The sequence below is a fragment of the Aethalodelphis obliquidens genome, unplaced genomic scaffold, assembly GCF_003676395.1.
Source record: "Aethalodelphis obliquidens isolate GAN/ISIS:26980383/991018 unplaced genomic scaffold, ASM367639v1 scaffold5, whole genome shotgun sequence".
NCBI classification, from domain to species: domain Eukaryota; kingdom Metazoa; phylum Chordata; class Mammalia; order Artiodactyla; family Delphinidae; genus Aethalodelphis; species Aethalodelphis obliquidens.
Genome location: NW_020837949.1, coordinates 23292884 through 23320548, shown reverse-complemented (window position 1 = coordinate 23320548; position 27665 = coordinate 23292884). Strand labels below are relative to the sequence as shown.

At 45.1% G+C, this 27665-nt stretch overlaps 1 protein-coding gene across 1 annotated transcript; it reads left to right on the top strand.

The window, feature by feature from the left end:
• The first annotated feature begins 2262 nt into the window (after positions 1 to 2262).
• GARIN1A (golgi associated RAB2 interactor 1A) lies at positions 2263 to 12993 on the top strand. Its single transcript, XM_027102770.1, is given in 6 exon segments — positions 2263 to 2382; positions 5146 to 5330; positions 6284 to 6530; positions 8074 to 8124; positions 8126 to 8196; positions 12611 to 12993. Coding segments are annotated over 6 exon segments (873 nt in total). The 3' UTR covers positions 12810 to 12993.
• Positions 12994 to 27665: the final 14672 nt, after the last annotated feature.

Sequence of the window (27665 nt, the reverse complement as noted above, 5' to 3'; positions counted from 1 at the left end):
TCAGTAGTTGTGGCTTGTGGGCTCTGGAACGCAGGCTCAGTAGTCGTGGCACACGGGCTTAGTTGCTCTGCGGCATGTGGGATCTTCCCGGATGAAGGATCGAACCCCTGACCCCTGCATTGGCAGGCAGATTCTTAAGCACTGCGCCACCAGGGAAGTCCCGGCCTTCTGGAATTTCGATTGGGATTTTATTGAATCTACAGATCAATTTGGGGTGAATTGTCATCTTAATATTGAATCTTCCGGTTCATGAACATGATATATCTCTCCTTCTGTGGTGTTGATAAGGAATTTTGTGTCTATGTTCACAAGTAATGCTGGTCTGAGGTCTGTTGCTTTCTTTTCTTGCATTGTCTTTATCTGGTTTTGGTAATGCTGGATTCATAAAACAAGTTGAGAACTATTTCCTACTCTGTTTCCTGAGTTTGTATTACATTGACATTATTCCTTAAATGTTTGATAGGCTCCTCCAGTGAAGCTCTGTGGGCCTAGAGTTTTATTTGTGGTGCGATAACAAATTCAGTATCGTTGATGGATGCATATATTTGATTTTTCCTAAATCAGTTTTTTAAAAGTCAGTCAAAGGGGCTTCCCTGGTGGCGCAGTGGTTAAGAATCCACCCTGCCAATGCAGGAGACACGGGTTCGAGCCCTGGTCCGGGAAGATCCCACATGCCACGGAGCAACTAAGCCCGTGCTCCACAACTACTGAGCCTGCGCTCCAGAGCCCATGAATCACAGCTACTGAGCCCACGCACCACATCTACTGAAGCCCACGCACTCTGGAGCCCATGCTCCGCAACAAGAGAAGCCACCACAATGAGAAGCCTGTGCACTGCAATGAAGAGTAGCCCCTGCTAGCCGCAACTAGAGAAAGCCTGCGTGCAGCAACAAAGACCCAACACAGCCAAAAAATAATAAATAAAAATAAATTTTAAAAATATAATAAATAAATAAAAGTCAAAGTTTTTTCTAAGTCAGTTTTAGTAATTTCTATGTGATGCCATTTGTATAGCATATCTAAGTTGCCAAATTTTTTTTTTTTTTTTGCGGTACACGGGCCTTTCACTGTTGTGGCCTCTCCCGTTGCGGAGCGCAGGCTCAGCAGCCATGGCTCACGGGCCCAGCCGCTCCGCTGCATGTGGGATCTTCCCGGACCGGGTCACGAACCCGTGTCCCCTGCATCGGCAGGCGGCCTCTCAACCACTGCGCCACCAGGGAAGCCCTATATTATTAAATTTTTAACAATGGCTGTGTTTAACAACTGGCTCGTTAAAATTCCTGAAGATTTAACAGTTGGTTCTCATGGTCTTTTTTGTGATGCTCCAGCATACACTGTATCACACTTCCTCATTTGCTCACAGTTTCCAAATAAATAAACCTCTTTGGTTTGTTAATAGCCTGGTGTTAAAAAAAAAGAAAAAAAACAAAAAAGAAAATTATCCCATGAGATGGGGGAGGGAAGATTGGGCTGAACTGTGGGCCCCATCCTGAGCTCTCCTGGCCCAGTGAGGGCCTGACATCAGGCGAACAGGTCACATTTACAGAGAAAATGTTTGTGAGAGGCTTCGCCCTGAGTGGGGAGGATTGAAGGCTGTGGGTTTCCCGATAGCCTCCCTTGCTGCTGTGCAGCTCGCAGTCTGGCCATAATCTTGGGAGAATTGTTTTCCTTGTGTGTGGGGAGATTGACTGAAAATTGGAGCAGGCTGGACTTCCCTGGTGGCGCAGTGGTTGAGAGTCTGCCTGCCGATGCAGGGGATATGGGTTCGTGCCCTGGTCTGGGAAGACCCCACGTGCCGTGGAGCAGCTAGGCCCGTGAGCCATGGCCGCTGAGCCTGCGCGTCCGGAGCCTGTGCTTCGCAACGGGAGAGGCCACAACAGTGAGAGGCCCGTGTACCGCAAAAAAAAACAAAAACAAAATGGAGCAGGCTACATTATTGCTAGTTTGTAGTGAGTAGGAAAGGGGAGAAAAACACCCTGCTCACTCCCCAGTCCTTCCTTGCCTCTTCTTTTTTTTCCCCTTTCCTGTTGTTACCCGTCACATTCCCTGATGTCATTCCTGCCATTGTGAGCCGACAGGCCCTTGCCAGCCTGGGGGACAGCCAGTAAGTCAGGAGGGGAGGTGGAGATGTGGAGGTGGGGGAGTGGTGGTCACACCAACACCGTGGAGCTGGGCTGGGTCTGAGTGGAGCCCCAGGGATGTTCGCCAGCCCATCCTTCCCAAGAACCAATGAGTAAAATTAGGAGCCTCCCACCTGAGGTCATGGAACCAGGCCCTGGAGTGGAACTTGGGGTGGAAGACGGCCTCCTCTGTCAACTGATTCATTCTCCAGAATTCAACTTGTTCTCTGACTCGGTGGTGTTTGAAAGCAACTTTATCCAGGTACCCTTGTGCAGCTCAGGGCCAGCTCTCCTTCCCTTTCCAAACCTGTTCCCGGGGATTGGTCCAAAGATGCCAAGGCCTTTGAAAGCCCTGGGGAGGAGGAAGAAGCCAGGAAAGCCAGAGAAACGAGAGGGTCTGGGTCCCAAGTTCACCTCAGTTTGTGCCCACAGCATCACGGGACTCCCTGCAGGTCAAATGCTTTCGGGAAATAGAGTTACACCTGCAGAAGGAGACAGCAGAACCCACTCTCCAGGCAGGTTCATAGGCACCCTCCCGGGGCCGCTAGTCCGCGCTGGCTGATTAGAGGGGATGAAAGCAGCTGTAGGAATCCGTGCTCTGAAACCCAACCTTCTTTCTGGGATATTATTATACAAATACGCTTGCATGAGACCAAGGTCCCTGGATAAATTAGCCTTGCCCAGATTCCACCATCCCCCAGAAGAGTAGTAATATGACCTATGGAAGTGAGTGTTTGTGGCCTGGGAAGCATGGAGACACCAGGAGTGCAGGGCGGTCATTTCAATCCGTGTGACATCTCACCAAGGTGCTACCCGCTTCCCTCCAGTGGTCTGGCTGGTGACCACCTGTGCTCCGTTGCAGGTATGGCATAACCAGTCAGCAAGCTGTGTGAGAGGCAGGAGATGCAAAGAGAGATCAGATAGTGTCCCTGGAAAGAAGCTTGTGAATTGGTAGGTTTAAAGGACATAGTATAAAATGGTAGCTGTTAAGAAAGCTCGGCGTCAGAGGGTTTGGACTAGCCGAACCCCAGAGCATGCGCAGAGCACTCCTTCAACCTGGGCAGTTGTGGAAGGCTTCCCAGAAGGCGGGGTCGTAAGCCGTTCTTTCAGGTCTTGCTGAGACTTCGGTAGAAGAGCAGGGGGAGGACCTTCCAGGCGAGAGGGACTTCAAGTTCCTGGGTGAAGGCAGGAGGCTGGAATGCACGGGAGGGTCTGCAGTCAGGAATCCATGCGGTGGAGTTGAATTCACAGAGCAGCGAGCTACTCTCTGACGAGGTCCCCCAAAGGTTCATGGCTCCAGGTGCCCTCTGGTCCCTGCACCGCCCCAGGGAGCTGCAGAGCTGGGCGATCAGCTGGCAGCATGGGGGGCGTGGGGGGGGGGTGTGCTCATGCCTAACACACACTCAGAGGAGAGTTAGCAGTATCGTGGGAAATCCAGACTCAAGATATCAAATTCTAGTCATGTCCTTGGGTGTGAGATTATGGCAGCAGGTTTATTCTCCTAATATGTTCTCTTTGGCCTAGTATTAAAACTATTTAGATTCTCTGGATGGACGCTAGGTGACTCAGGCAGCAAGAGACTCAGACTGTGCCAGGGAGGGGGAAAGACTGCCTGTGAAGCTGGCCCTCGGCAGAGCTAAAAGCGGCCTTGAACTTATGCTGTTCCCTCCCTTCCCTCCCCTCAGCATCACCGTCACTAACGTCACCGCCAAGAAACCTCACCCGCAAACATTTACTTATTACTCTCAGTGTGTGTGGCCCTCTGTGTTTTGTAGCGCATATGAATTTCATTCCACAACATGGGCTCCAAGAAATGTTCCTCTTTTTTTTTTTCAAAAATCAAAATTCACTTTTCTTGGGGCACCATCTACTCAGGCTTGTGGGAACTAACATTTCAGTCATTCCTGGGGCTTTCGCCTGGTCCCCAGTTCCACCACGGGCTGTGAATGGCCCCGATGGTCTTACAAAGCCTAGGATATCGGGAGAAGGCCCTCTGGTCTTGGGAACGTAGGGGTCATTCCTCAGGTGTTCCTTACCCTGGTCCCTGTGGTTCCTTAGAGGCCACAGACCTGGTGCTTCTCTGCCAGCCCTGGAGAGTGAGGTAGGGGTGTCTTAGCTGAGACACTGTGCCCCACTGCCAGGCATCCATCTCCCTGTCCTGCCACAGCCCCGAGTGCTGCAAGAGAACAGGTCCTTATTACACTCAAGACCCAGCAACAAGCCCGGCACTCCCTCGTCTTGGGAGAAGCTCCCCAAACCTCCCTCAAGATGGGCTGCCTGGGTCTTCTCCGTTCAACAGCTCTTTCCTCACTCTCCTCCCCTTCTGGAACTTTCTTCTCACAATGTCCCTTCCAGACCATTAGAAACCTGTGCTGGAGCTTCCCTGGTGGCGCAGTGGATAGGAGTCTGCCTGCCAATGCAGGGAACACGGGTCCGATCCCTGCTCCGGAAAGATCCTCCATGCCGCGGAGCAACTGGGTCCATGCTCCACAACTGCCGAGCCTGTGCTCTGGGGCCCATACGCCACAACTCCTGAAGCCCGCGCGCCTAGAGCCCGTGCTCCGCAACAAGAGAAGCCATCGCAGTGAGAAGCCCGCACACCACAACGAAGAGTAGGCCCCACTCGCCTCGCCGCAACTAGACAAAGCCCGCATGCAGCAACGGGGACACAACACAGCCAATAAATGAATGAATGAAGAAAGAGAGAGAGAAAGGAAGGAAGGAAGGAAGGAAGGAAGGAACCTGTGCTGGCTTCTTACTAGTGCATCCTTTTAAAATTAGTAATGCAAAGGACTCTAAGAAGGGCAGCACAGCGTTCCTGTCGCCCATGAACTTAAGTCTCTCTGGGGAGACCCACAGGAAGGATAGATTCAGGTCATGACCCAGTCCAGTGTGCCACACACCTGCAAGAAGCACAGGTGCTCTAAGCCTGTCGCCAAGTTGAAGAGCCGTTTTCTAGCATCTGTAACCTTCCACCCCTGTCTTCTGCTTCTCTCTGACCCATGTGCCTGGGGCTGATTTCTAGGTCACTAAAGCCGGGAACTGGATGGATGTCTGTGACGGGTCTACCACTGTGATCCTCGGGGTGACCTCCTCGGTGCCCTCCTTGCCACTCCCCAACGTCCTCCTGATGGCCAATGTCACCTGGCCCCAGGGTCAGTTTTCCACCTGTAGCACACCTGATAGTGCCCCAGTCATCACCCTCAGCAGGTAAAGAAGGGCTTGAGGGAGGGGCCGGAAGGGGCAGGATGAATGACTGCGTTGTTTTGCAGCTGGACTTTACTTATTTATTTTTTTATTTTGTGGCCTTTGTGTTTGTTTGTTTTTTTTAGCAACATAATTTTCTTTTTTTAATTGGAGTAAAATTGCTTTACAATGTTGTGTTAGTTTTTGCTGGACTTTAGCTGAGAAGAAAGAACAGTGTTCTTTAGCTGATGAACTATATAGACTTCATTCATTCATTTGACAAGTATTTACTTAGTATCTATGTGTACCAAGCACTGTGTTTGGTGCTGTGGTAGAGCACCAATCCCTGTCTCGGCCTAGTTTTTGAGAATCTTAGCTTCCTTTTGCTTATTTTTTTTTTGTCAATATTGACTTAGAGGTTTTCAAAAAGAAAGGTGAGTGATATGATAGTCAAATAGGATTATGAGGTGTTGAGATTGAAAAAAAAATACTGGATGTATAGGAGACCTCTGTCCATTTTCTTAATCTTTCAGCACAGTTAATCAGGATCTAGGGAGGAGGAGACCTGAAAATAGAGCCAGAAAACCTTAGTTCCATTTCCTACTTAAGAAGATCTAAACTTGGGTAAATCACTTAGCTTCTCTGAGCCACAGTTTCAAATTCTGTAAAATGGAATTACTACTACTTATCTTTCCTTCATCAAAGGGTTGTTGTGAGGACTAAACGAGATATTATACATCGACTCTCAGCCATTGTTATTGGTGTGGGCAGATTCTTTAATAACTAAGGCCCTGGAAATCAGAGAAGAGTCGGTCTTAGTGATCATTCCCACTCTCAGACCCTGAGCTTTCTCCCTTGGGTGTCCCCCAAGCGGAGGTCAGCACCTAGTGAGGTTGACCCAAGCTCTAGGAAGGCACCAGCTTGGTTGATTAAAATCACTGATGCCTCTGCCATGGGAATTTCCTGATTGTGTCCAGGATTCTCCCACTGAAGTATGTGGAGCTACGAATCTGCGACCGGCTCCAACGCATCCTGAGGGTTAGGACAGTGACTGAAAAGATCTTCTACCTGAGGCTCCACGAAAAACACCCAGAGGCTGTGTTTCAATTCTGGATCCGCTTGGTGAAAATTCTGCGGAGAGGTCTGTCTATCACCACAAAAGACCCGAGAATCCAATTCTCTCACTGCCTGGTGCCCAAGTTGCCCTGCAGCTCCACCGAAACAGTAAGTTTCACCAAGATCCCGCCAAGAGATCTGTAGGGTCAGCTGGGAATCGGAAACATATCACCTCCCGAGAGTTGGTGGGTATTACAGTCTAGTGTTGTGTGGGGATGAGCAGACTTCTTTTTCAAGGGTCAATGATACACACACACCAAATTGAGGTCTACAGACATAAAAAGTAAATTAATTTTGTTTTCCAAAAAAAGAGCTATAAAGTACTTCATTCACTTAAAAATTGTTTGCTGTTTTTTGCTGGTTTTTTTTTTTTTCAGTGTTATAAAGGAATAATGCTCACTGAAGAAAATCAGAAAATTACAGAAAAATCACCCCTACTTCTCTCCAGCCCCAAGCAATCACTTGGAACATTTTGGCATATTTCCTTCTATTCTTTCATCTTAATTTTTAATTTATATATTTGAGGACATTAAATATATATACATTTCTGAATGTTGCTTTTTTTTCCAATTTAGATTATATCATAAGCATTTTCCCATTTCTTTCAGAAGCCCTTTATATACATCATTTTGGTAATTTCATGCTATTCAGTTGTATGAATGGGTTAAAATTTACTTCACCATTCCCCTAATATCATTCATTCAGAGTTGTTTAACATTCAGAGTTGTTTCTGACTTTTCGTTATTGTAACTGATGCTACAACAAGCATTTATGTATCGTCCACATTTCTGATTGTTTTCTCAGAATTGATTTTTAGAAGCAGAATTCAAAGGGTACAGACATTTTTAAGGCTCTTGATACATACTGCCAGATTATTTCCAGAAAGTTCCTACCAAGTTATACTCTCTCCAATAATAGGAGTGACTGTGTCACTGTATCCTTATCACAATTGAGAAGTATAAATTTTAATTTTCTAGTATGATAGGCTGAAAAAAAGTGGATTCTCTGATTTTTCAGTGAATCTGGACACTGACCTTTTTTTTTTGCATCGGCTCTTGTGTTCTTTGGCCATTTTTCTCTTGGCAACTTTGCATTTTTCTAAATTGATTCGTAAACCAGAGCTTTTTATATATCAGGATTTTTAAGCCTTTAATCTCAAGTTTTTGCAAATATTTCCCCTAAGGATTTGCTTTTCCCTTTTAGTTTATTTAAGGATTTCTTTTCTTTTCTTTTGACCCATAGAAGGCTTTCCCAGTACCTGCTTAGGGTAGAAGGTCAGGAAGGAAAAGTTTGATAGATTGGTTAACCTTAAACCTTCAGATTTTAGGATGGAAACACTTTCCCCGTCTCATGTAAGTGGCATACTTTAGGCACTCTATCACTGACTTTGAAAGTCAGCTCTGCTGCTCTGGTTCACAAGGTTCAGAGCCTGTGCTCTGGGCAGATAGCCACAGCAGCCCATCAGGGAGAGGAGGCGATCCTGCTAGGGCCCCATTTTTGGTCTCATGATTCGAGGGCTTGATGTTGAAGGAGCAGGTTCCCAGGACTAGGCTGGCAGACACAAGTGAGTTCCTTCAAGGTTATGGCCCGAGGAAGCCAAGGGCTGTCAGGGAGCAGACCTGGCCATCTGACTGCACATTTCTCCATGCAGTCTGGAAGCGGCCTCCTGTCATCCTGCCAGTCCAGTGAAAGCTCCATGAAAGCTCCTGGCAGCCGAGCAGACCAGTGACTGTTTCTCGAATCTCTCAGGAAGGTCCCAGCTCACAGCAGACAGGTGGGTCCTCCGCGCAAGCAGCGCTGGCATCCCTTCCCGCAGCACAGAGCCATGGTGCGGGGAGGGGCGGGGGGCGGGGGGCGGGGGCGGGGCGGCGGTCAGTGACACCCTCTGCCCACCCATCTCAGTTCCTTCTCTTCACTTTAGACCTTTGCATGTGACGTGTCCCCTTAATTTTATTATAAGCCTGTCCTTGGGAACAGGATCAGTGGCTGATTGATCTTAATAGTCCCTAGGTAAACCCTAGTGTTTTCATATGGAATGTGTTCAGTAAAAGGAGTGAGGGATGAATAAATTAATAAAGCATGCTCATGGAGTTATATATTGACTATCTCCAGTCCCAACTCGCAAGGGTCCCTTGGGTAAGACAATCCCAAGGCCTCCTTGCCTCACTTGTCTATTCTGTAAAATGGACAGAATAGACGTTAACCCACATGGGAGACCACTGCTGGCTCCGAAGTTTTACTAATCTACTAAGTCATTGCGTTAGATTCTTTCTGTAACAAGAGATAGAAAACCAAAGCAAGATTGTTCAGTCGATACATTGAAGAAGTACAACTTGTAGGGTATCATCAAAATGCAAAATTTTTTCCTTTCCTTTATAATTTTTTCAGCAGGAGAAGTTGTCTTCTTGCCCCTAGATAAAAGCTGGTCTCTGAGCAGGTCCCATAGCATATATGGGCTCCCTCTTAGAATATAAAAGAGTTCTTTGGTCCCTTTAAACTGCAAAAGCAGCATCAGTTCTGAAATTAAAACATCCAGTGCCTGAAAATTATCAAAACTCTAAAGTGATCACATCACCCCCCTTCAGTCAGCTTGGCCTCATATTAAGATGGCCCTTCATGTGGGGACTGGACCTTCGCTCCTCTCCTTCTGTTTCCTGATTTTAAAGCTGGCTTTTTCTCTTAGGAGCTTTCTCGGGTTCCTTGAAGTCCTCACCCCAGTGCAAGGCCCCCCGCTCAGGCCCTGGCTCTGCAGGCATCCATGCACTCAGGCACTAGCTGTCAGAGTCCCCTCACCTTTCAGGGAGTCCTTGCAGGTAGTGTCTACAGTGGCTCGAGGCGGGCTCTTTCTCTCCGGTACAGTTGACATCTTGTCCTCAGGAAATGTCCTCTCAGACTTTGACCAGCTACTGGAGGGAGGACTGTGCCTCCTAGACACAGAAGCAACTCCTCTTCACTCTGTCATCAAAGAAACCTGCTCTCCCGGTTCTGCCACCCTCCATTGCTTCCTGGGTGGGAGTTGTGCCCCGCCACCTACTGGGTCTCCCAGACCCCAGGGGCCATTGCTCAAGGTCTCTGGGTGTTCCCAGGAAGCCTCTGTGGTTCAGCTGGAGGGGAACGAAGGAGAAGCTCTATACAAAGGACTCTCCACACCTCCTCTCTCTCAATGCTTTCATAGCCTTGCTCTGGGGCAGGGTCCCAGCTGTGGTCATGCTGGGTCAGTTCTCCCAGGTCATGGTGTGCCTTTATATGTACTTTCCAGTCTTTTTTTTTTTCAACTTCAAGATAGTATTCTTGAATTCTAATGTAAAATTTTCCTCTTTGGGTACTCTTACTATCTGTATGTTGGATCATCTTTGCGTATCTAATTACCTGCCACTTTCTCTTTTTTATTCTTGAAACTCTCCTGCTTCTTCCCTTCTGTTTCTCTTAAGGCATTATCTGCTTCGTTTGTTTTTGGGTTCTTTCTGGCTTTAGGCTTCATTTAGGAAGTAATTTTTATTTCTTTAGAAATGTCTAATTCTTTCCTCAGTTTTATCACCACATTTGTAAATCTTTTATTTATATTTTGTATTTTTATTTTTTAGGCTGCACCACGCAGCTTGTGGGATCTTAGTTCCCCAACCAGGGATTGAAGCCGGCTCTCGACAGTGAGAGCACAGAGTCCTGAACACTGGCCCACCAGGGAATTCCTATAAATCTTTTAAATTCTGACTTAGTTGTTCTTTCATATGTTCTGTCCTTGTCTTAACTTCTTTTAGCTCATTTTGAAATGCTAGGTTGCACTTTTCATTTGTTTTGCAGGCACATCTTTTTAGTGTGCATTCATTGTCTGTAAGGATTTATGATGCTTCATAGCCTCTTTTCTTTTTTTTTTTTTTTAATTTTTGGCCGCCTTGGGCAGCATGCAGGATCTTAGTTCCCAACCAGGGATCGAACCCGCACCCTGCTGCATTGGCAGGCAGAGTCTTAACCACTGGACCGCTGGGGAAGTCCCAACCTTTCTTCCTTATATAATTTTGTGTTGCCTTGGATTATGATCTCTGATGTGAACGTTTTTCCTGAACCTTTGCGGGTGAGGGGCTGGTCAAGGCAGCTTTCTGGTTTGGGCTCCCGAGCTCCCTCTTGTGTCATTTTTGTGAAGTGTTTATGGCCTTGTATTTTTTACGATTCCAGGGCTGTGTTCCTCTCTCCTATCTTTCCCTGAACTTTCTCTTTTCTTTGCTTTTATTGTTCCTGTCCTACTCAATTTGGATTCCATTTCCAGTGGTTTTTCCTTGTTTGAGGACGCGTCCTGCAAGGGAGAGTGTTCTGGTGGTTTTGAGAGTTCTTAAGGCACATACTTCACCAGCCTCTTCAGACTGTACCATGGACCCCTTGCACTTACTTCCAGTTTCCTTCTTCTCAAATTGGCTGGCTGCACTTTCCACTGAGAAGCTGCGGGAGATATAGGAGCTCTCCTGTCTACAGGCACATCAGATGCCCTGTTGCTTCTCTCTGCTTCCTCTCACACAGATACTGACACCCTGTGGGCCCTGGAGCTGTCTGTAGCTGTAATATTTTATCTGAGCTTTTCTCAAACAGGCCTTTTTCTGTGGGACTCATGTTGGCCTAATTGGAGGGGCAAGGGTTAACCCCACTGTAAGTTTGATTCCATATCAGAGATATTACTGGCTCAGGAGAAAAAAAAAAGTTTTTTTAACGTAAGTTTTATTTATTTATTTATTTTTGCCTGTATTGGGTCTTCGTTGCTGTGCACGGGTTTCTCTAGTTGTGGAGAGCAGGGGTTACTCTTCACTGCAGTGCGCGGGCTTCTCATTGCAGTGGCTTCTCTTGTTGCCGAGCACGGGCTCTAGGCATGCGGCCTTCAGTAGTTGTGGCACACGGGCTCGGTAGTTGTGGCTCGTGGGCTCTAGAGCGCAGGCTCAGTAGTTGTGGCACACGGGCTTAGTTGCTCCGCGGCATCTTCCCAGACCAGCACTCGAACCTGTGCCCCCTGCATCGTCAGGCGGACTCTCAACCACTGCGCCACCAGGGAAGCCCCAAAAGTTTTTATATTAGTTTCTCAGCTTGGAAGTTCTTGTACCATATATCGTTTCAGACCTCAAACCAGTATTGGGACAGTCCCAAAGATAAGAATTTCCAGCAGAGACTTTTGTTTTGACCCAGAATCCAAGTTGATATAGATGAGCTTGTGGCACTGGATGGATTTCTTTCTGGTGTCCCAGATTTCTTTCTGGTGCCGAGAAGGTGGCTTTGAAAGTCCTGGACTTATGTAAATACCTCAGTTAATACCCTACCTAGCTCGGGCCCAAGACTTTACCTCCTGTGTCACGTGGCCATGGGTCACCAAGACTGGCCAGTCCCTCAGGCAGCCCCACTTTAGCTCATACTTCACTGATCTTTAATTTTGGTCCCTGGGATTTTTACTTTACTTTTTGTGAGTTTAACAATGCATTTAAAATTGTGTAGATCATATTTTATCCAGCATTTCTAGGTGTTTTGTGGCAAAGACATTTTTAGATATTAGGCCCTATTGCCAGTCTCTGCCTAAATAACCCTAAAATTAATTTCATTGGAAAAAACAAAACCTCACTGTACTTATTTCTGACTAGTAAGTGTGAGTGATTTTTATTTTCTTTTGGGTGCTTTTTTATAGGTTTTTTTTTCATTTAAAATAAGCATGTATTTCACTTAAAATCAAAATTTAAAAAAATTTTAGCCCAGTGTGTGTTTTTCTAGACACACAAGTGGTTGTGATTATTTTTTCAGTTGTTATTGTTTTGGAGAACTGTTTGAGGTTTTCTTTGCACTTATGCTGATAGCTGGCAGACTGTAGTGGGCATCAGGCAGGTCCCAGTGGGTTCAGGTCTTGCCTTTGACTCATAACATGTTACATTCTCAACACATGAAAGCAAGGCTTAAGATTTGGAGGGGTATCTGTTCCACTTCAGCAGAGATGCCTTCTCTCCAGCCTCCCTCCCGCTTGGCTTTCTCTGCTCAAGTTGCTTGTAGGTACCTCATGCCATAAATACGTGTTGTCACTGCCCATCATTTCCATATTTAGATCTAGGTTCAAGGCACTCATGCTGGAAAAGACGTAATTTTAAAAGTTTCAAAATTAGATTCTTAACAATGCTTTCTTTTTCTTCTATTGCTTTCAATGACCCCGATATCCTGGGCTACTCCAGAAACACTGATACCACCACTGAAATAGACAATTTCAACTGCTCTGACAAGACACCCTCTCCAGTGGCATCCCCTGTCAATTCGAATATACCCATGAGAGCCACCTTGAACCACAGTCTCTGGGAGCAAGAGAATCCAGTGGAGCACTTCCTGCAGGCTCCTGTAGCCGGTTCCCTAGGAGAGAACTTCCTGGGACCCTAACACCTAACCAAGACAGGGTCATCTTCCCAGGCTTCATTCAGTCCACTTGCTACAACCTTCTATAATGCTCTTTTCCTATTGTGGCCCAGAAGACCATGGGAAAGGTAAGATGGTGTTTATAACAAGGTGCTTCGGTACTTCCACCAATAAACCTCCAAGTGAGTCCCTAATTGTTATAGGTTGTGCTCTGGGGGGTGGAGGTGGGGAGGGGCTGGAGAAGGACTAATTAGGAGCAATAGCTCGCTCCTTGGGAAATAAATGGAAAAAACATTCTATTAGCTCAGTTGAAACTCCCAAACAGCCGAGCAAAGCCAAGAAAGCCAGTCCGGAGGAAAGGACCTGGGGAGCAATCCAACTTCCTCTTACAAAGGGATAGGGGGAAACAGAGACAGGGCTGCTACAAGCCCAAAGTGAAAGAATCCTGAGAATGATGGCGATCAACTAGGAGATGTTTTTGTGTTGCCCCACTTACCTCAAACAAGAACGTGAGTCTTCCTGCCCCATTCCCTGTGTTAAGGTAAAGCTATGAAAGGTCATCCTGGCCATGCAAACTTTGGTTGCTAATGAAGATGGGGCTTCTGTCAAGGAAGATGGTGACCCCCCATCACTGGAAGTCCTAATTGATTGACTCTTCCTACCCAGGACCTAATGAAACCCAAGTGGAAGACACAGTGTCTGTGTATATCAGGGATAGAACAGGACCCTTGACCAACCTCTGGACAAATGGGGAATACTGACTTGAGGAATACTACCACAGCATTCAGTAGGCATTTATCCAGCTCCTGCTAGGTGCCAGACACTGCACCAGTTGCTGGGTATATTAGAGAGAACAAGACAGATGGATATGATACTTGCCTGTAGGGAGCATATGGGAGAGATACTGAGCCCTGTTTTGGAGACACAGGAAAGCCATTTAGGTTGACATGATGTTTGAGCCACCTGGTCTGCAAGTCAAGGCTGGAGGACCTGCTTCCCTATAGTTCACACGTGGGTAATACAGTGATGGAAGGAGAAGGAACACGACTGCCCGCCCCTCGTGCACGCTCAGTTGGGCTGAGTGGTAAATCCTAGCTAGACTGGGTCAGAAAAGACTGAGCTGAGAGGATGCCTAGTGTTTGTTGATTTCTTCCTGCCTCCAATAAAAATTAAAACAACAAATTTCCTTTCAGCATGTTACAATCAAACAAGCTGAGCATTGTTGGTGCTGGTGAGGGACATCTAGAAGCAGAACTTAGAAAAGACTAATGTGAAGGGTGACCACCCTTCCCAATTTATGCCTGTTGTTCTAGTATCATTATTAATGTGTACGCATTCCACCCTCAAAAGTATCCCTAATATGATATGTTTACAAACATTCAGGTGATCTCCATCCTCATTTCTATTGCCTTGGTTTAAGCCTCCATCAACTCTCACCTAGATTATTGTGGTAACCCCAACTGATCTCCCAGATCTGTCATCATTGTAACAATAATAGCTAATTTCATTAGAAACTTACTATATGCCAAACACTATGCTAAGACTTTACAAAGAACACTTAAGCGACACACTCATTAGGATGTAGATAATCTATGATCACATTTTACAGATGATGAACCCGAGCCACAGAAAGGTTCAAGAACTTGCTTAAGGTCATATAGGGAGCGAGTAGCAGAACCGGGACCTGAACCCAGTCCGTCTAACTCTGAAGTTCATACTCTTATGAATTCGATTTTCTCCCAATCCATTTCCTATCTATACTTCTAAAAAGCCATCTTTCTGAAACATAAATCCATCACTTCACTCTTGATAAAAGCAAGGGTATCCCTTGCTTTTTGTATCCCTTTGATAAACAATGGCCAGGCCTCTCTCTCCAGCCTCTCCACTGGCCACTGCTGCCCTTGAACCTCATGCTTCCACCATGCCAGATTTCTTGTGATTTCTGTAATACACCATGTGTTTAGATAGTGCAAGGATGTGGCACATCCTTCACTCTATTCAAATACCTGTCCTTGCATTTTCTACCTGTTGCTCTCATGATACTTGTCCTTACTGAGGGAGTTGTTCTATGCTACCATTGTGCCCTGCGTGTATCCAGTTTACAGCATTTCTCACACTACTGTAGTTGCTTGCCTGTCTGTTTCCTTGGTGGGACTATGAGAAGAGATACCATTTTATATTAAAGTTTCCTGATTGCCAGTAAGAGAAGCTGACTCTAATTTAAACCAAAAGGAATTTATTGGAAAAATATGAGTTGGCTCACGGCCTCAAAGGGACAGCTGAAAAGTCAGTCTTGGAATGCACTGACACCAGAACACCTCTGGGGATTCAGGTAAGGATGGCTAATTGAACATTTCATCAAATGCTGCAGCAGGCTGGGTGGTTTCCCCAAAGGAAATTGGGGGCTGTTAGAAAAGAACAATTAGGGGAATGGATGTCTCATGGCTGATAATAACAAATGTCTACCACAGTCTGACTTTGTGTTCAGAGAGGCACTCTGCCATGGCCTCAAGCATCTCTGTATATCCTTGCTGAGGAAGCCAGATTTCAAGGCCTAGCTGTCCTCTGACCTTGAGCCATTTGTGTAGCTAGTCACATAGGCAGTTACATAGATCAAGGTGACTAACACATGACTACCTTACGATGACTTGCTCTTGGGGAAGGACACTGGTTTGGTTACTGTTGAGTTACTGTTTGCTGAGCCCTTAGACCTGGGTTCCTCAGCTGCAGTGTAATCCACTGCAGGCATAACCCTCACCTGGGCCCGTCATGTTGCCCTGTGGGGATTGGGGGCCTGGCACTGCCATGCTGATGCTCCTGCTGTTTGCTGTGCTGTTATAACAAACTGTCTTGCTTTGATCCATTGACTCCTTTTTTTTTTTTTTGGCTGCATTAGGTCTTTGTTGCTGTGCGCGGGCTTTCTCTAGTTGTGGCGAGCGGGGGCTACTCTTCGTTGCGGTGCACAGGCTTCTCATTGCGGTGGTTTCTCTTGTTGTGGAGCACGGGCTCTAGGTGAGCAGGCTTCAGTAGTTGCAGCACGCAGGCTCAGTAATTGTGGCACACGGGCCCTAGAGCCACAGGCTTCAGAGTTGTGGCACGTGGGCTCAGTAATTGTGGCATACAGGCTTGGTTGCTGTGCAGCATGGGGGATCTTCCCGGACCAGGGATCGAACCCTTGTCCCCTGCATTAGAAGGTGGATTCTTAACCACTGCGCCACCAGGGAGTCCCGATCTATTGACTCTTGCTGTCTACTTTGGGCAACTTTGAGCTTTTGGTAAGTCCATCTGATTGCTTCCTTAGTCGTTTTCTTTGGAGTCATTTTTTTGTTTCTCCTTGCCATCCTCTGTGAGACCTGGGTTCTTCTCTGATACTGTCCAAACCCCTCGTATACACTCTTATTCTATAATTATTTTCAGTATTAAAAATAATCTTCAACTAACATAATGCCTGTGTTTGGGGTGGGGTGGGGGAATCTCTCTTTATAGGGAAAACCCAAAGCCTCCTCAATTACTGCATCCATTTCCAAATTTGGGTTCACTGGGCAATGTCTATTCTTCCCCTGGTTTGTTTCTATCTTGCCTTTATATTCCAAAAATTCTATATCAAATGGTAAATTGAAATGCTCCAAATACACCCTATGTATAATAATGAGAGAAGGAATAACATAAATTATATATTTCACCACAAAGAAAGAAATACAGGTGGAAGTTCTTGTTTCTGCATCTTGGTAACCAGGCAGTAGCTAGTATTTATGACCTTCCATTTCAGGTATATCTCGCTTTAACGAGCACCTCAGCCGATCGGGATTCTTCTCTTAGCAGGGAGACCACAAAAACTTAATTCCTGAAAAACCTAAGCCCTCGCTGGTCTTGCTGTGTAGGGTCACGTGCTCTTCTGTTAACTGAGCAGGTCTGTAAAGAGGCATTTCAAGGAACATCTGGCTTCCACTCCTACTCCTTGCTGCCCGTATCGTGTAGAAGCAACACTTTTTGCCTTTGATAGTGAGTCAGTGCTCTCAAACAACTCCAGAACCCCCTTTTATACATAATCGCCATGTTCCCCTAACGGCAAGAGGAGCCCAAAATAGTAGCATCAGGCTCAGTTTTCAATCAGTGGAATGATTTTTGTGCCTCTGGTGCAATCATTTCCATCCTTAGGTATAAAAATCTCCAAACTTTGGACCTGAAACTTACGAACATTTTCCATACAGCTCTTTCTTTGGAAACTTCCGCAGGATGCACTCCATTAAAATTCCTCAGAAGGAGGAAAACATGGACCCAGGTAAGGGTTGGGTTCAATGTGGGAGAGAAGTGAAGGAAATCCAAGATGTCGATGAAGGGAGAGCCTGGAATGACAGCAGAGCAGTTGGTTGTTATTGGAACTAAATGTGCCTAAATGTGTCTCCACACAGGTCACACTGGTGGAATACCTGATGTGCTTGAATGTAATGAGAGGAGGTTTACACATATGGCAGAGTTTAGGGGTATATTAAGAATAGTATATAAAACCAAGCAACCAAAACGATGCTATAATTATTAACTCCAAGAAGAAAAATTGTACTGAAAAGAAGTATAATTCAAGTATATGCTTTGTCTGTGACTATTCATAATACTATGTACATTTAGATAGAATATAGATTTAATCAAAGATAGCAAGAGCTGTATTTGGAGGATGAGTGAAAGGCAATTGTGTGGAGGTTGGGGGGAAGGTGTGGGAGAGGAGGGAGGTGATAAAGAGGACATCTTCATCTTTTATAGTTGGAAGTCAGTAGCTAATACCCAAAACTCAAAAATCAAGAAGTAACAATGTAAGTGTGTTTTTGAGAGATCCGAGGATAACTATTCAAAGAAATACCTAAAAGAGTTTATTTATTTCTGAGAAATGAATGAGGCAATGGAGGGTATGTGGACAAGTGACTGCTTTTTTTTTTTTTTTTTTGGCTGTGTGACATGTGGGACCTTAGTTCCCCCACCAGGGTTCGAAACCACACCCCTGCAGTGGAAGCATGGAGTCTTAACCACCGGACTGCCAAGGAAGTCCTGTGACTGCTGTTTTTGATAACAGGCCTTGATTTGACTTTGTATACCATGTTCATGTAAAATGCTGATGAAAATAATTTAAAAATGAAGATCAAATAGAAATTATGCAGGAGAAACTTGCATCTTGCTATGCAGTTGATGAACAGAAGTATTGGCTGTACAGCTGAGGTCCCTCTGTCACCCTCCTCAGTTAATCAGTTAGGTTCTCAGTTCCTTGAACCCCAGAGGTGAGGATTATTATCCTGAATTTGCTGCTTATAATTTACAATTTAAAAAAAATTTATATATATATATATCTCCTTCTAGAAGCCTCCCTGCCCTTTTGTAATACCTCTAATCCTCCCTCCCCTTGAGTGTAGGCTGGATTTAGTGACTTGCTTCTAATGAATAGCAAGTCACTTTCAAGGTTGGATTATAAGTCTGTATGTCCATTTTGCTGGCATTCTCTCTCTGGCTGTTCACATGTGCTTGCTCCAATAGGGAAGACCACCTGGCCAGGAAACAAGGGTGGCCTCCAGCTAGCAGCCAGCGAGGAATTGAGGCCCTCAATTGAGGCCCTCAGGCCAACAGATGGTAAAAAACTGGATCCTGTCAACATCACGGGGTGAGCTTGGGAGTGGATCTTGCTCTCCTTGAACTGTAGGGTGATGGTGATCCTGGCCAATACTTTGATTACAGTCTCATGAGAGGCCCTGGGCCAACACCTCCATTGCAGCCTCATAAGAGATCCGGAAGCAGAGACCCCAACGAAGCCATGCCTGGATTCCTGTCCCATAGAAGCTGTGAGATAATAAATGTGTGTTTTGGGGATAAACATGAAGTTTTGGGAGTAACCTATTATGCAGCAATAGATAACAGATAGGTATGTATATCTCTATATATCATTAGGTATCTCTATATCTGTCTATATATTATATCTGTATATCTATCTACCTACCTACCTACTTACCTACCACCTACCTATCTCTGAGTGGTTTGTAGGTGGTTTTACCCACGTGCATGTTTCAGGTAGGGATAAAATGTTTAGACAGATGATGTTATATTCTGTATGTTCCTCTGAAACAATTTTCTTACTCAACATTGAATCTGAGGCATTCCATTTTGACTGACAGACTACACAGTAGCCTTTTGGGTCCCCTCACTGGTGTTAACTCAGAGTCCCCATGGTCCCTGAATGTTCGCGCATTTCCCTTTTACGAGGGCACATTATCCTTGTCAGTGGCCTAAAGTCTTTTTGGGGATGCTCAGGAGAAAGATTCCTAGTAGGTGCTCTATGGTGTTTATAACAGGGTCCTTGGTTAAGGGTTCCGGCCTTCCCTTCATTTGAGGAGCTCTGGGTCTGAGTATTGACTGAGGCTTGAATAGTGGTAAGCAGCCGTGATTCTGTAACCCTATTCCTCAGAGCTAGCTATCATCATTCTTCTGATGATGCAAATGACCTTAGTCACTGCCTATCAATTTTATTCCTAGAGACCTTAAGTCAGCCCTGATGTTTTTAGTTGTCAACAACCAAGTCTCACTAGTTCAGGCATAAAATGAACATTGCACAGGCTATCCAATAGCTGACACACTCTCCACAAAGGTAAGAGAGAAATGGCTTGAAGGCTTATGCAGCCAGGACGAAGAATGATGGCCCAACCACAGCAGGACTGTTCGAACAAAGACCCCACTCCCCACTATTGCACATACACTACAGCTCCCACCAGTGACCCTGGGCCAGGAGTCTTCTCAAATCAGACACTTCTACTGCCACCTGGCTCAGAAAACGAGACTCTGTGCAGTGCTGGCTTCCTTATAGTCTCACTCCCAAGCAAGTGAGTCTGCTTGGGAGAACCCAGGTTGCAGGATGTACCTGAGCTGAAACAGAGTCTGGCTAAGTAAGGTCTGGCTTCCTCCCAGGCGAAGTAAAACTCACAAAGTGTAAATCCCCAAATAGAAGTACCAGCAGCCAGAAGCCATGAAAAATGTCCCCAAAGCACCCTTAATTAATTAACTACAGACCCAGATCTCAAAAGGTCAAACCATTCTCAGCTCTGATTACCAAGCCTGACTATGCTTCTGCTCCTTGAGCGCTCCCCAGAATCCTCTTTTCCCCACTGAGCTCTCCACTGGAGCCCATTTACTGGCTTGCAGAGAGCCTATTAAACATTCTAATGCTTTCTCAAAACCTTGGAGATGTACAAGTATTCAGGGTCTTCTCAAAGGACAGAGTTGGATGAGGACAGGTACATGATAGATGAGTCAGTATTCTTGCCTCCCAGAGCCTTTGAGTTCCTCTTTCTACATCGTATCAAGGAATTTCTGGCCTCTCACTGTTCTTTTTTTTTTTTTTATGGGGGATTTTTACACTGAAAGGACATTTGCCATCACTTGTATATTTTACACATTTTTTTAATTTTTGAATTTTATTTTATTTTCTTATACAGCAGGTTCTCACTAGTTATCTCTGATTGTTCTTTAATGTGAACTGGGTTGAATGCAAGCTCACTTTAACCAACACAGGAAACTATGAGAAACATACAGAGCTGTGAGAAATAGCACAATCATTACATAATCTCTGGGAAGAGCACCCATATCAATAAAATCAGTCCTATCTAAAATCATGTTCTCCCTCTTTGATGGAGTGCCTTAAACTTTATTCTAATAGATATTCCCAGACTTTACAGATACAAATTGTCAAATTTCTACAATATGTTTTCCTGGGTAAATACTTTCTCTTCCCTACATTTATTTCTACACTTATCTACCCATCACCCACTGGACATCATGGAATCGAATTCTGGTTATCAGCCTCCTAACACTGAGGGGAATTTTTAGCGTCCTCCTGCAAGAAGGGACAGGCTTCCTCTCACAAGGGATAGGCAGTGGGAAATTTCCAGAAGGATTTGAGGATTTGGGTCTTCCAAATCTTGTCAGCTATTCCTGTTCCAGTCGTTAGAGATTCACTCTGTTTCATTGTGCCTCTCTTTTACATAAAAGACTGGATTGAAGCTGTGACTTCGGCAGTCTTCAAAATTCAACCCGAAGAACCAGATTCTGAGTTCTTTGAAACTTTTTTCTCTTTCTTTGAGTTATTCAGTGTCATCAGAAGCACCCATTGTACCCCAGTGTCCTGGAAGTCTTCATACCCTTTATATTGTCCTAAGGCAGCAGCCACCTCGTTCTCCAGATGCCCTCAGCCAACAAATGGTCCTCATTATCAACAACTTATAATTTAATTAGCTGTGGGCCATTGACAGGTAACTTCCCCTCCCACAATATTGCTGGAATCTTGCTGCATTCTATTCCATCTTGTTAGGGTAATCAACTCCCTGGGGGCCTATAACCTGCAATCCACTCTCTAGTACCAATTTCCGTATCAGAGTCCTTTAGCTGCAAGCAATAGGAACTACTCTATCTTCGGCAGAAAAAGCTTGGGTTTTGTACCCCCCACCCCATGCCATTGGAGGCTGACTCACAGAATCAGAGACAGTTGGAGAAACAGGCTTAGAAAATGCAGACCCAGAGCAGCACCAAGGATGTAGGACTTGGATTTAATGTACACTTTGTTTGGGACACTGTCACTGGCTTTAATGGCTCCGCCATGTTTTCTGTCCTTGTGGTTTTCCATTTAACATTCAATGACCCAGGAACCTAGCTTTGGCCTTGTACCTACCTGTGCCAGTTACCTTCCCTTTTCTCTCCAAACCCACTCTCTCCCTTCTCCACCCTCCCCATGCCCCAGAACGCCTATGGTTCCTGCCTGTTGTACAAGTTGATCAGTATAGCCTACATCAAAGGGCCCATTGCCTGTGGTCTCGAGGTGGGTTTGGCCAGTGGGAAGTCCAGGTAGGAGATCAGAGGGAGAGGGGAGGATGGGGTCAAGACAATTATTCCCTCCCTTGTAGTAGCATAAGGCTGGCTGTGTGTCCCTCAACAGAAGGAAACTGCTCCTCTCATGGCAGCCTCTTCCAGTCAACTATCTCTTTCTGGTTCCAGTTACTATTCCCTCCCCTCACCCTTCAGGTCCATTATGGACTTAGCTAACTGGATGCTCCCTCCTGAATTTTATATCTTGAGCAAGGATGTCACTTATCCCCACAAACGAAGGTGTGGCAGTGGGGGCAGCATCCTGACCAGGTACTGCTGGCTATGTGACAGGGGCGGGGCATCCATCCAGCTTATTGCTCCTCTTTTGATTCCTGACAAGAACCCAAAATCCCCCGAGTCTGGTTCCCTTAACTTTCAGCTGTTGTCAAGACCTCCCAATAGTCTTCCAAAGAATTCTCTTTGGCTTAGGTTGGCCTGTCATTTCCTGTGTCTACAACCATGAAGTCTAATTGATGTGCCGCTATCCCCAGAAAAGTGGATGCTATGTAAACATGGCAACCACAGGTGTCTTATTCATTTGTGTTTCCTCCAGTGCCTGGTTCCTGCCTGGTACCCAGTTAAAGGTTGTTAAGTAAATCCATTTCTGCCACAGGCAGCTCTGGCTGCCCCATGTTGTTCCTCCCCGCAAACGAGGGAAGAAACTACAGCCTTTGCTGAATGAACTTAGTGAAATTGACTTCCCAGAGACTATTTCTTAGATGAAAATAAAACACAACATAAGGGATTGGCAAAGCTTTTAATGGCCAATAAACACATGATTTAAAAGGGAAAAGGGATAAAACATTGTTATCCAGAGTCATTTAGAGCCTACCAGGACACGACATTTGCAAAAAACAATCCCCCAAACAATGTAAGAATGCATCTTAAAGTTTCTGAAATGGAATTCAGAGAAAAGAGGAAATGTCCTCAAGGAATAATACCAAGATGGACCCACTTAAAATGTGTGATGGAAGTGAGATGAAATCTTCACAAATGCCCTCGTAAGTCTCAAGAGAAATAATCAACAGTGGGTCTATTAAGACTCTAGTGGTATTGATGAGACAGCAGGTAGGGGAAGCAGAGAACCTGGGGACAGTGAATATGTAGAAATGAGAGGTCCTGACCTGCATCCTGGGGCCACCAAGGGATCCACTAATGAACTCTCAGAACCACAGGCCATTGATTTAGAAAACAAAACAAAACATGTCTCATCTTCAGCAAGAATCCTGTCGGTCAGTTTAGCCAGAATCCTTCTTACCCCTGATGCTTCCTCTTAGTAATTTTCCGTCCACTTCTCCTCACCCTGCTCCTTGGCTATAAATTGCCACCTATCCATCTTGCATTCAGAGTTGAGCCCGATCTCTCTCCCCAGCTGCAAAATTCCATTGCGGTGGTCCCTCCACCTGTTGTGTTAGTCCCCCCACCCCTCTTGTCCCAAATAAAGTCTTCCTTATCTTGCTTAAAAAAAAAAAAAAAGCCCACAAGGGGTCAATCTTGAGAAATCCAAGACTATGGCTTCAAAAGAAAAACAACCACTGAGAATGGTGAAGCTTCATAAAATGAGCATTTTAAATGAAAATCTAGGGGCTTCCCTGGTGGCGCAGTGGTTAAGAAATCCGCCTGCCAGTGCAGGGGACATGGGTTCAATCCCTGCTCTGGGAAGATCCCACATGCCGCGGAGCACCTACGCCACAACTACTGAGCCTGTGCTCTAGAGCCGGTGAGCCACAACTACTGAGCCCGCGTGCCACAACTACTGGAGCTTGCGTGCCTAGAGCCCATGCTCTGCAACAGGAGAAGCCACTGTAATGAGAAGCCCTCGCACCACAATGAAGAGTAGCCCCTGCTCGCCACTAGAGAAAGTCCGCGCGAAGCAACGAAGACCCAATGCAGCCAAAAGTAAATAAATAAATAAACTTATATATTTAAAAAGTTACCAATGGCAATTTAAAAAAATAATAAATGAAAATCTAGAATTATTAAATCTAGAATTATTATCTAGCTCACTTTCAGGAGCTATAACTTGAATGGAAACAACCAGAAATACAACAATCTAGAAATACAACAATCTAGAAATACAACAATCTAGAAATACACCGAGAGAGGATTGTTCAGGTTTTTGAATCTGTCTCTGATTCCTGCCTGACTTAGGATAAATCAACTCATTTCCCCATTGGAGAGATACGTTTTTTTATTATGCCCCCAAGCAAAACCCTGTTTTTGAATGTTAATAGTTGCAACAATAATCGGGAACACACCATGTGTCCATGACAAACAAAGAAGTAGTCATAATTTATTCTAAGTTGGTCTTATAGCCCCCTAAAGTCTCCACGCTGCCTTGCACAAAGAACGAAAGGAATTTCTGTCATATCTATCCCTCCCCTCACCACCATTCAAGGGCCATGCCTAGTTGCAAGAAGAATGTGGCAACTAGTGGTATCGGATCATCACACACGCGCACTCGGGACATTCCATTTGTAAACGCTTTGAATTTTTCAAATTGTCTCCACTTCTACAATCTAATGTAATTTTCCCAATTGTGTGAGATAGCTGTCATTTTGAACTATACCTTACAGGTGAGAAAAGTAAAGCCCAGAACAGCTTGGCAGGAACTTTGGGCAGCTTGTGAGTCTCAAAGTCCAGAGGGCAGTAGGGCCAATGGCCTCTGGGCCTCTTCTCATAAGTGTCAGTCCCTCTTGCGCCCATTTCTGTCAGCCGTCATCACTGAGACCTTTGGTTGCAGGCTCAGCCCAGCCTAGTTGCTAAACCAGGGGCCCAGCCCAACCCCAAGACCCGGATTCTTAACGATGTAGCAGAGCGAATGACTGGCGCCAGGTGGCGCCACACTACAGGCGGGACCCCAGTGGATTGGATCTGCACCTCCCAGCCCCCTGGCTGAGTAGGCTAACCCCAGGTACTTTATTAACTTCAGAATAACGCCACAGCGCCTGATTGACTATTTGGGACCTCACTTGTCAAACTATAGTGGGCTTTTACTGTTTTTCAGAAGCCAGTTCAATACACCTTCAAGGGTATTTTTTTTTTGTAACTACCGCATTCTGAGTACAGGTCTCTGATTAGCTTTCATTCTGACTTCTAAGAGTCATACACAAGCATTTACATATTAGAATATATATTTTTATTATAGTTTTTCCTTTTATATGACAGTTGAGCTAGCACATCGATTTTGAAAACCTATATGTGTATATATTTATATTTATATATGGTACAATCACTGTATTTTATTTCAGAACAGCGGAAGAGGTGTTACGAAATATTTGCCATGAAAAGGGGACTTGGGTCGGACAAGGTTGAGGACCATCATATGGGAGTATTGACCTTCTCCTGGATATTTCCTGGTTGACTTGATGATACTTGAACAGACAACTTTAAGCCTTCTTTGCTGTCTCCACTTTCTCCTGCTCTCACCTCACCCTGGGGCTGCTCCTTTGCTCTGCTGGTCCCACACCTCCGTAGCTCTCAGGGAAGCAAGTCCCTGACAGCATCACTCGTGCCCTGGTGCAATCCCATGAGTGCCATCGCTCCCTCCTAGGCTCTCTCCCGCCCTTTCCCAGCCCCTCAGCTACATCCTGCCTGTTCTGCCCTCACTCCAACTTACTTCTCATCTCCAATCTCTTTTGGACTGTCTGTCCAGGTGAGATCTTGGGCTGTGCTATCTCTCCTGATGGCCCTTTAAATGTCCTTTTCTCTAGTTGGAGATGCATGCTGTTCTCATGGAATAATCTTTGTCAATTCAGCCTGGAGATCTGAAAAACGGTGAGCCCAGCTGAGCTTTTCTGCCTCTGCAGAGGCAGTGCTCTGATCAATAAGGGCTTCTACTCTTGAAGATTTTTCTTACTGTTGTTTTCCCTGAGCTGATTACTCATGACTCTGGCTGCCTGTCTCCTTTTGGGGGTGGTGGGTAATTTGTGAGAACACACACAATTATATTAACTTGCTTTCTTTATTATCAGGCCATACCTGGGTTTTCTGTTTTCCCTATCCTTTGGCCACCACGTAACCTCTTTCCTGGTTAGAGTGTCACTAGTTAAAATTTTGCTGTTAAAAAAAATATATGTGTTTACTGTGGATGTCAGAGGGAGTAATTCTGTGACATGCTTCTTTGCAGAGTCTGCTGATAATCCACCAATATCCTTCATCCTTAAATAATAAATAATAGAACTCTACAGTTCTACATGGGCTCATGGCCACCCAGCGAAAAGCTACATTTCCCAGCTTCCCTTGTATCTGGGTGTGGCCATGTGACAGAATTCCAACCAATGGGATGTGAGCAAAAGTGATTATGCCATTTCCAGGCCATGCCCTTAAAAGGAAAGAGTGTACACTCCCCTTCCCCTTTCCCCTTCTCACTGGCCAGGATGCAAACATAATGGCAGGAGCCGGAGCAACCACCTTGGAACCCACCTGTTGAGAATAGCAGAGATACTCTTACCAGCTATGGACTGCTTACCTTTGGACCACTAAGTAAGAGAGAATCAAAATTCTGTTTTGTTTAACTCACTGTATTTTGGGGGCTTTTGACTACCTAGATTATACTCTAAGTAATACAGCTTCATGTTACTACCTTTACCCAGGAGCCTGTACTTCCTTATTACTTGTACTTATTTGTGTTTTCTTATTTCAAATTTTATGTTTTATGTCTTCCTTTTTAAAAAAAATTTTATTTATTTATTTATTTATTATCTTCAGCTGCATTGGGTCTTTGCTGCACATGGGGTTTCTCTAGTTGTGGCGAGTGGGGGCTACTCTTTGTTGCGGTGCACCGGCTTCTCATTGTGGTGGCTTCTCTTGTTGTGCAGCACGGGCTCCAGGTGCATGGGCTTCATTAGTTGCGGCATGTGGGCTCAGTAGTTGTGGCGCACAGGCTTAGTTGCTCTGCTGCATGTGGGATCTTCCTGGACCAGGGCTCAAACCCATGTCCCCTGCATTGGCAGGCGGATTCTTGACCACTGCGCCACCAGGGAAGTCCCAGTTTTTTTTAAAAATAGTGACACGTATTTAAATGGAACATATTTACCATGAAGATAATAAAGCTTAAGCTTCAGGGTTCCTTAATTACAGGGGCTATTCCAAGGCCCTAGGAGGACCTCCAGCAATTTTGTATCATATTTTTGTAGGATTTTAAAATTTCATTTTTTATGCTCCAGCATTTTTTTTAATTGTGGTAAAAGACACACAATGTAAAATTTACTATTTTAACCATTTTTAGGTTTACAGTTCAGTGGCAGTACATACATTCACATTGTTGTGCAAACACCACCACTACGAATCTCTGAGGCCTGGTCATCTTTCCAAACTGAAACTCTGTACCCATTAAACAATAACGCCTGACTCACCCCTCCTTCCAGTCTTTTTTATTTTTAAGAGTCTCCAAAATTGTATAAGCTTTAAACCCCACAAAACCTGGGCCCAGCCTCAACTGACAACCAGATATCCTGATCATTCTTTTTTTTTTTTAAGATTTTTTTGATGTGGACATTTTCAAAGTCTTTATTGAATTTGTTACAATATTGCTTCTGTTTTATGTTTTGGTTTTTTGGCCCTGAGGCATGTGGGATCTTAGCTCCCTGACCAGGGATTGAACCCGCACCCCCTACATTGGAAGGTGAAGTCTTAACCACGGGACCACCAGGGAAGTCCTTCCTGGTCATTCTTGACAAAGCTTTTGAAATGATACCCAGCCCTGCCCAAGTGACTTTAGCCTCAAACCAAAGGACAGTCAACATAGTCGAGGAGACTCTAACCAAAGTGCTCATCAGTAAATGCGCAAAAGTCAACAATTGTGACAGCATCAACATCAATGTATACACAGAAAAACAAAACCAATAAATTACTCATATTACTGGAATATATATTTATACAACTTTTTCCAGAAATTATGTTTGTCATTCTTAAGGTCCAACTTGATTGTAAATTAACCCTATATTCTTCATTGCTTAGAATTATTGGTAAATAGTACCATAATTTCCT